The sequence below is a fragment of the Macrobrachium nipponense genome, chromosome 11 (genome assembly GCF_015104395.2).
Source record: "Macrobrachium nipponense isolate FS-2020 chromosome 11, ASM1510439v2, whole genome shotgun sequence".
Classification (NCBI taxonomy): domain Eukaryota; kingdom Metazoa; phylum Arthropoda; class Malacostraca; order Decapoda; family Palaemonidae; genus Macrobrachium; species Macrobrachium nipponense.
Window position 1 is genome coordinate 62,700,492 of NC_061087.1, and position 10,000 is coordinate 62,710,491.

Below are 10,000 nucleotides of genomic sequence, written 5' to 3' on the forward strand. Positions count from 1 at the left end.
TAAGTGATCATTCCTGCATCCGTCAGACGACAATCACTTGGGATATATTATTAAAAAAGCCAAATCATGTTATTTTTAGTTATGACATCGTTTCATGTTCGAAGACTGTAACGACCGTTTTTTATGATAATGTGTGACATCTTATTTTTTTTTATTTTTGCTGGTATAACACTGCATACTATGAGAGTCTTATGGAAATTAGCTGTGAACAAGTTCACTCTCTCTTTCTATCCTCATTGTTCCAAACATATAAGCATAATGCCCACTTTTGACCATCCAATCACTTACCTAACCACGTTAATACTCTCATGGGAGCCTTTATTTTATAATTCTTCTTCTACACCTTCGTTGTATCTGAATTTGGGATTATTTGAGCCGCTGATAATTTTCTTATAAATTCATCCCCAAAACTTTCATAACATTTCCTTTCTTACATATTTGTTAATCACATTTTCATTCCTTAAATGAGAAACAGATTAATAGTCTGCCCAGACAGCCCTCTTGTTCCCTTCATAGGTAATTTTCTCTTTGAAGTCTTTTGTAAAGTTGTGCTACCTTCTCTTCCTTACTATTTCCTTGACCGACAAGTTCTCTCACAATACAGGCAGTCACTACCTTGACCTTTCTTCATCCAAAAAGACTAACAAACGTTGCCCATGATCCTTCATAAATCTGTTCCTATCCATATTATCTTCAGCTTTCTGTGCTGACCCACATTTAAACATTTTTTAACGTATCGGCAACTTCCTTTCACTGTCATGAACTAATTCAGCATCATGGGCAAGTCGTAACAATCAATTTCTTTAATGTCTCTAGTTACTCCATCTAAGAAGAAAAAACATATCAAAATGAATTTCAGTTCACCTTAAAAATTGAATTTGTTCATAAAAATTTCTTTTAATTCCCATAAGCATTTGCACTTTATCGCTGCTAAATATTATTATTTTCCTTTTATTTATAATAACTCCAATAACTGTTTGATAGAAAACCATTTATCTTTACACCCTGTTATATTATAAAGCCACGCTGCTTTTCTCATCAATTCACTTTTCTGTTTAAATGAATGAACAATCGCACCCTTACGATGAATTCTATATTTCTTTATTAAATTTGAAAAGTTAAGTTACTTTTCTTTTCTGTTTGATTGAATGTAACAGATCATGGTTGAGGGTAATTGTGTGAACCTTTAGCCAGTATCGTGTAAACTCCTATATTCGTATGCATGTTTTTTCGAATACTTTTTTTTAATATACTTACACTCAAGTGTAAGTATAGTATGCTAGGTTTTATCTTTCTTTTCTACTTAATTTTTTGATTGAGGTTAAATTTAAACATTTCTTTTTACTGTAATACCTACACGCGGTGACACTATTTTGTGCACAAAAGTATCTCTAAACATTTTTATTCTACTGTGTTGTATATTTTTATATATATTTTTTCTTACATTATGAAACCATTTGATAAAGTGTTATCCAACTTTTTCCTGCGCGGAATTTTGTATGTGATTTTTAGGTAGGAAGGTCATTTTCGTTTGCATACTCACTTAGATTACATTTCATTATCTTTTATAGTTCCAAAATTTATAGGTATAGGTGAACTAGGGATATTAAAGTGTGGCACTTTTATGGTGTTAAATTCATAGCTCCAAAGCTCTTAATAAGCCAATGTTGGTGAACCAAATTACCCTGAATTCATGACCTCAATCACCCCATATTAAACTGTTTTTAATGCCTATATATTTGATCGAGGCTACTCCATGTAATTACTTATGCGTATTTACATATTCAGTTATATCATGAGCTGTATGGATGGATGTCTATACTGGCTATCACTGTACAAAACCAAAACGCACAGGATCGGCTCCTTGGCTTGGGCATATGCCTTTATCAAATATAATTCCCTTCGTCTGTAATGTGTTTTCACAAAGTACAGCATGGGATAGTTATGCATCTTAAGTTACGTGTTATAAGATAAAGAGAATTATTATGAAATTTGTATTTTCCTCCTAATATTCTGCATTTATGTCTAGGAAAAAGGACAATATACTATCAGAATCAATACCTTCCACACTAAGTTGCAGAGTGTGTGTGTGTGTGTGTGTGCGCGCGCGTGTGTGTGTGATATACTTTATTACACTTTCCTCACTTTATCGCATGGAGTATTGAAATAACAATTGGTGACATCATGGGAATGGAATTTTAGTTGGCCCCCGTATATAGTCTAGCCCCGTCATGAGCCTTGCATGAGAAAATGAAGCTTTGTAGGAACTATGACTGTGTTGGTTAAATGAACAATAAAAAAAGTAAAAGAGGTTTGGTAGCTTGAATGTGAAGGTATAAGTCTTATAACCAAATGGCGAAGCTGGTAAACTCGGAATGACTAGAAATGTAAGAAGAACGATGGTTTTGAGTAAATCAATTAAAGTGTTTTGTAAGTTTTTTTATGAATGGTTTCAGATAATAATTTGTTTTAAATAAAAACAGTATTAAAGCAATATCTTTTATAAAAAAAAAAAAACCCTAGAATCAGTAGAGAAACAGCAACATGATCTTATTCCGACATTGAAAAGAGCAGGCCATGTTTTCATTAGGGTTTATATATATATATATATATATATATATATAGATATATATATATATATATATATATATATATATATATATATATATATATATATATATATATATATATATATATATATATATATATATATATATATATATATATATATAAATATATATATATATATATATATAATATATATATATATATATATATATATATTATATATATATATATATATATATTTTTTTTTTTTTTTTTTTTTTTTTTTCTTTCTTTTTTTACTAGAAAAAATATCTGTTTGTCTGTTTGCAAGAACACTACAAATCTACATTTCTTGACCGTTTTTTATGAGACTTTCACCATTGACACCCATGCCCCACAGAAATGGTTTAGCCACCCGAAATTTGAGGGCCGTTTCTAAAGGAGGTCATAACCCCTCTTTTTCATAGCCCCTCACTCCACTAATCTACATTTTTTGACGGATTTTGATGAGATTTTCACCATAGATTCCATTTCGGGGGTAAGCCATCACTAGCACCAAAGAACACCAAAAAGGGTGTGTGGGTGGGTATAGGAAGGGATTACCTGAAACAGGGCTGGGCTGGTTCTGCCCATAAAAGGGCGCTGGTTATGCCTGTAGACTTAGTAACATGACGAATTTATCATACCCAATTTCGGTATGCATATGACTTACAATGTGGAAAAGAAACTGGGGGGCAAAACATCAATGGCGCCAAAGGGGGTGGATGTTGAGAAGGGGGTGACAGAGAGAGAATGAGAGAAAGAGGAAGTGTGTGTGTGTGTGAGAGAGAGAGAGAGAGAGAGAGAGAGAGAGAGAGAGAAAGCAAGTTTGTCAGTTGTCATTTAGAGTTACTTGGGCATCATCGGGTTGGTCAGCTAGTGATATATATAATATATATATATATATATATATATATATATATATATATATATATATACATATGGCAATATGTGTATGTATGTTTATATGTATGTATGTATGTATGTCTGGTATGGACGCCCGAGCCGTCGGTCTGGCGGGACTGAGATTCGGGACGGAGATGGGTTTCCATCCCGGGAAGGTCGAGACCTACGTTTGGGAGCCCGGGGTCCCAAAATTTCTACTTCCCCCCCTCCGAAGGGTGAGAATGGATTCTGTGAAACAGAGCTGGTTCTGCCCGTGAAATGGGGCTGGCTATGCCCATAGACTTAGTTACTTCACAGATTTCTGTATACATATGACTTATCATTTAGAAAAGAATACTATAAGGAAAACAAAGAGAGAAAATGAGAGAGCGTAAACAGGGTGTTAGAGAGAAGAAAGAGGAAAAAAGACAGACAAAGAGACAGACTGACATACAGACAGACAGAGTTGGCAGTCAAGAATGAATTTAAGAATGACATACATTACAAATGACTGTCAGTTTTATATTCATTCCTTACTGGTTAATGACAAGTAATTGGAACATTTCTGTTGTTATAACTGTCTTAAATATATCTTGATTCTGTTTCCATTATTGATTCTGGTATATTGTTATAGAAAAGATAGTGCATTAATTGTACTTTAGTGGGATTTCTAATGACAAATGAATAGAAATAGTAACCTTTCCCTTTCGGGAATTCTGACAGCTAAATAATGATAACATACGAGGAAACAAAGTCCTCTGCAATAAAGCAGTCTGTTATATGCCATTTTTTGCTTATGAAGAATTAATGACAGTAAGATAAAGGTGACTCCATTAATTCATTTTCTAAAGATGATCACATAAGACAGTAGGAAACTTGCCTTGACTCATTATATATATATATATATAATATAATATATATATTATATATATATATGTGTGTGTGTATATTTGTATATTTGTATATATATATATATATATATATATATATATATATATATATTATCATATATAGATATATATTATATATCACGTCACGAGAGGACGAAATTATTATAAACTACAAAATTCCCTTCGGTTTACATATATGAAAATATACTCATTCCGGGGTAGAGCGAATTAGATATTAAAGGACATTTGTAGCTTGAATAGTATATATATATATATATATATATATATATATATATATATATATATATATATATATATATCTATACTATATATATATATATATATATATATATATATCACACACACACACACACACACACATATATATATATATATATATATATATATATATATATATATATATATATATATATATATGTGTGTGTGTGTGTGTGTGTGTGTGTTGTGTGAGAGTGTGTGTGTGTGAGTCCATACATATATATGAACTGAAATAACAATTAAATGAAAACCAGAATTAGTTTGTATATATTGCCAAAAATTATATTTACTAAATAGAGAATCAATACCAAAAATGTCGAAATACATGTCCATAAGTAATGAAATGCAAACCAATCACCATCTATGAGCGTCAACAATATAATTCCAACTCAAGAATATATTAGATGACAAATGCACATAATTTCAATTCTAGATAAGGCTTAGAAAATGCATACAGGATTCTGGAGAAATAAAATGATATAGCTAAGTATCACTGTCACTTCCTGAAGTAGGTTATGGATATCCGACAACAACGGGGAACATAAATATTATGTTTACGATAAAGGAGAAAAATCACTTTATCAGTTCTTCATTTAAAAATACTGCAAGAATATTTCCGATAAACATTACTGATGCGCTTTGGAAATTGAAGTATTAAATTCATTGCTGCAAAGAAGTCAGAAGCATCTCGGTTTATCAGTATTTCGGCTTTTTGTTCTTTCGATGAAAAAAAAAAATCGATTACCACAGCCATCCAAATTGTAATTAGTAACTTCTGTTATAAATGCAATAATATAATTCGCAGACAAAACTTATGGATTCCTTTGGGCATTGCCTCTGTCCCAAATTTTACCAACTTGTTTTAATATTTCTATGAATCCCCTTTTATGCCGAACAAGAACCGAGCTAAATATGGCTAGCGTAAGAAATTGAATATAGCCTTTCAATTTGTTGATTTAATTTTTCCTATAGCGCATAACAAAGCCAGGCCGAAAAAGTTTAAATCCAAAAGTATGAGAAATCCGTAGGGAAAAATGGTCAAATAATAAGACTACCTAAACGGCAATGAAATAAAATATATAAAGATAATTGATAACTACAAAAACAAACAAAAACTAAGAGTTTCAGTTTCCAGTTAGCGAAATACCTCATTACCCCTTTTTAAGTATCAATATCCCAAAGAATCAAAGTTGTGTTGTCATATATCGTTAAAACAAGTCGAATATGGGACATTAAACTATCAATTTGTCAACGATCTCTCAGGACATGAAATAACGACAATGCTATACTTAAATTTAGCCCGGTCACATATTCACGAGATGTGTACTGGTATTGCACCAGCCAATCATAAAGCTCGCCTTAGTTGTGACGTCACCTGCGGTGGGCGGAGTTACCAGCCAGCATATCGAACATCTCTATACACCATTTCTAATGAAAAATGAATATGCACATTTAAGCCAGCTTGGTAACACGAGACAACTATTTCATCTTTAATAATATGTACTTACAAGAAATTGAGTGACTACCTATGGGAAATCCTGTGTCTGTTGCCTTTGCTACCATTCGATACGTATAAGATTTGGCGAACAGACGGTTGTCGAGCAGGTCAAAGGAATCTAACCCCTTTAAAAACATTACGTATATATTTTCCAGATATTAAAAAAAAATATATTGCACCATTCATCGACTACTTTAATGCTCAATAGTAAAAACAAAATGTGCAAAGGAAAGAGAGTCAAACAGCTTACTTTTATTTTTTATTTTTAGAGATATCTATATATCTACAGCGCCCACCTTTGCAGGATTCAGAGTGGTGTTCTTCAGCGCTTGTTATGAGAAATATAAGGCAACTATTACCATGACTCTTGCATCAAACTATAGTGCATTGCTAAGGAATTAATATCTAACATTCATACCTTTATTTATGAGCATATTGCATAATTCTTCGACTCTCTTGATTCATTAAGAAAATAGCATTCACCTGAAAACTTTCAAAACAAAGTTTACATTATCATGGTTTATTAATCAAAAGAAACCATTAAGATATATATATATATATATATATATATATATATATATATATATATATATATATATATATTACATGGTTCAGCTTGAATTTCTCAAGTGGTTCTTATGATAACTAGGAGAGGAATTCTATCATGATTCTTATTCACCGAGCTTACCATTTAACATCTAAACAAATTTTTATTTCTGCATTCATTTTTGAAAAGCAATAGTTTAAAAGCGTTGTCTTTCATAGCGATGTACGAAGAGTCCTAAGCAGAAAATCTAATTTAACCAAGTAAAAGTACTGTCTAGAGAGTAACCTGATATATATTGTTCCCATATATTTCTAATCAGTGACTGGATCCATGTGATTTAGCATTTGCAACAGAATTCGTATCCATTAGTGATGGGGTCCTCAACAGAGCTTAAGCATAATGGAAAATCCTCAAAAACGCATTCATCTCTGTCCTCAGTTTCTACACTTTTGCTGGCATTCTGTTTATATCTCTCCCTACGTCTCGGTCATCACTAGTTTGTCCTCAGCATCTTATATTCACTGACCCGACACAATATACGATATCATCTGAAGGTATCATACGTTTTCGTAAGATTCAGTATTGCTTTTAAGACCCTCGTGATCATGCAATTTGCAAACCAAACACTGCATGATGTAGTAAATTTTGAAATTCTACTACGGATTTATCATTATTTTTTTATAATATTCTCTTTCAAATATAGGTAATATAATGGAAAGAGAGCGGAGTGACATGAGAACGCTGGCTGGTAGCTCCACCCACAGTGATGACATCACTTCAAGTGCGAGCGCAGTGATTGGCTGGAAATGAGCTGGTGCAATACCAGCATACATCTCGGGAATATGCAGCCCGGTCATGGTATAAGCATTAGCGTATATAAGCCCAGCCTGTGAGGGCTAATATATATATATATATATATATATATATATATATATATATATAGTTACTAAGCCCGAGAGAAGTCCGCTACAAGTTCGATATTATAAAACAAAAAGAAAACAAAATATGCATGTATATATATATTATATATATAATATATATAATAATAATATATATATATATATATATATATATATATATATATATCTATATATTATATATCGTGTTACTAAGCCCGAGAGAAGTCCGCTACAAGTTCGATATTATAAAAACAAAAAGAATCAACACCAACAGTTGAAACTGGGGATACGAATATAGAAAGATACACAAACAGAGCAAGGGTGTATTTATAAGCTTACTATCAAAGATAAATGCAGAATAGTTTCTCCTATTTATATAACAAAAGTAAAATCTTACAATGTGTGAACTGGGGAAACAGTGAGGTACTGAAAATATTTGCTGTACAGTATTGCAGCTGTTATGAAATCAATGCTCGAAGTGACGGCTTCACAAAGAACTATAACTTCAGACGTCTTTTTGACTCCGTACTGCAGTAAGCAATGTCTATTCTTGATACTCGAAGGGCAGGTTACTTCTCAAAACCACCTTGTAGGACATTTCTTCTCTGAGGGCTTGCTCAACGTAGGAATATCTCCCTTTCCGACTACGGACGACTTAACTTCTGTCTCTCTCTTTCACTGTGGACGACTTGACTCGACTCCGACCACTTTCTCGAGTGCCTTCTTCTCTTATCTCTCTCTGGTGATCTCTCACTGATGATCTCTGCTGCTGATCTCTGATCTCTCTACTCACTCAGTGGATATATATATGGCAAACTGGGGCGGGGCAGAGCATAACAGCAAACGTCACAGACTCCCGATGGAAACTTTTAGAAAGATCTAGACAAAATGTTGCATCATAATACGCTTTGTTCCTAATGACATGTCGGCACCCACCGGATGGTTCTAGAACAATCATGAGAACATGCACTTCCAACACGTGCACTAAAGCCTCCTGGCTGCAGACCTACTTGAGGAGAATGCATTTTCATTTCCTTAAATATGTAATTCCTTGCTATAGAGTGATTACTATGACAATAGATGGAAATAGTAGATATGCACAAAAAGAGATAGTATATATATATATATATATATATATATACCATATATATATATATATATATATATAATATATATATATATAAGTACAAACAAAATTATTAAATTGAAGAAGTTATCCCAGTGATAAGGCGCAACCTATCTATTATGCATTTTCTTTATAACGATTGTCTCCACTCTTCTCATTGCACCCGCAAAAGAGGCATATAGAATCCACACTCATTACGTAGATATTAAGAATCGCTGAATTTGAGGTTTTTTGGGTTTTCTGTCTATTACAATATCACTGATTTCCGTACATTTCCTTGTACTTCCTTATCTACTCTGCATCCACCTTCCTATATACTGGAGAAGCAATTATACCGGGGTTGTCATGGAAACAGAAGAAACTGGGTGATGAAAAATCCCGCTTTCTTTTTCTTGCTCGAGAGTTTGGAATTTGCATTTTAATACTTCAATTTTTTTAATCGTTATTTCATCAGTCTTCCAAATAAAAAAAAAAAAAGATAAAACCTTGTCATTTTTTTATATTGTGTGTCCCAGTTTATGAATGTGCAAATAATAGATAGTAAAATTATGGAGGGTTAAGAAAGAACGGGGTTACAGGAGAGAAAAAGGGGACTGTTAGAATAAAAACAATTATGTGCATTTTACACTAAGATAACAATATTTCGGTGCAATTTAACGAAAATACGCAAGTTCCCCTACGAATGTGTAGACCTCTCCGTAAGCATATAGTTGTGACTAAAGGAAATAGATAAAATAAAATAAACCAGTTTCCATCATATAACCAGATAAGTAGAAAGACTCTTGCTTACCTGTCATGGGGAACAGTTACAGCTTCTGCCGTGTTGTTGAAAGCCCAGCTGAATTCGACGACAGGAGGATTTGCAAGGACGTTGCACGATATGCGCGCGTTCTCATGCTTTGCCACGCTGTGTTGCGAGGCAACCGATGATGCACACACAGGAGCATCTGAGCGGAAATAATGATTAAGGGTTAAAATTGCTGAGCTGCACAGCCTTTTAAATCTAATTTAACGCAACTATGCATCCAGAAAAAATAAACAAGAAATTGATGTTGTGCCAATTTAAACACACACACACACACACACACACACACACACACACATATATATATATATATATATATATATATATATATATATATATATATATATATATATATATATATATATATATATATATATATATATATATATATATATTAAATAAAGACAAAATCCAGAAAGGAAAGTGAAACAATGGAGTATTGCTGCGAAGCCTGTCAGAAAGTCGAAAAACCTCACAGGGGTACT

The 10,000-nt window shown here is 32.7% G+C and overlaps 1 protein-coding gene across 2 annotated transcripts in view; it reads right to left on the bottom strand.

Moving 5' to 3' along the window:
• Positions 1–10,000, bottom strand: part of LOC135206258 (uncharacterized) — a 212,169-nt gene that overhangs the window by 23,654 nt on the left and 178,515 nt on the right. For both annotated transcript variants that reach the window (XM_064237674.1, XM_064237665.1), the window contains exon 11: positions 9,501–9,657. In XM_064237674.1, coding sequence (XP_064093744.1) covers positions 9,501–9,657 — 157 coding nt within the window. The remainder of the gene's footprint in view (positions 1–9,500; positions 9,658–10,000) is intronic.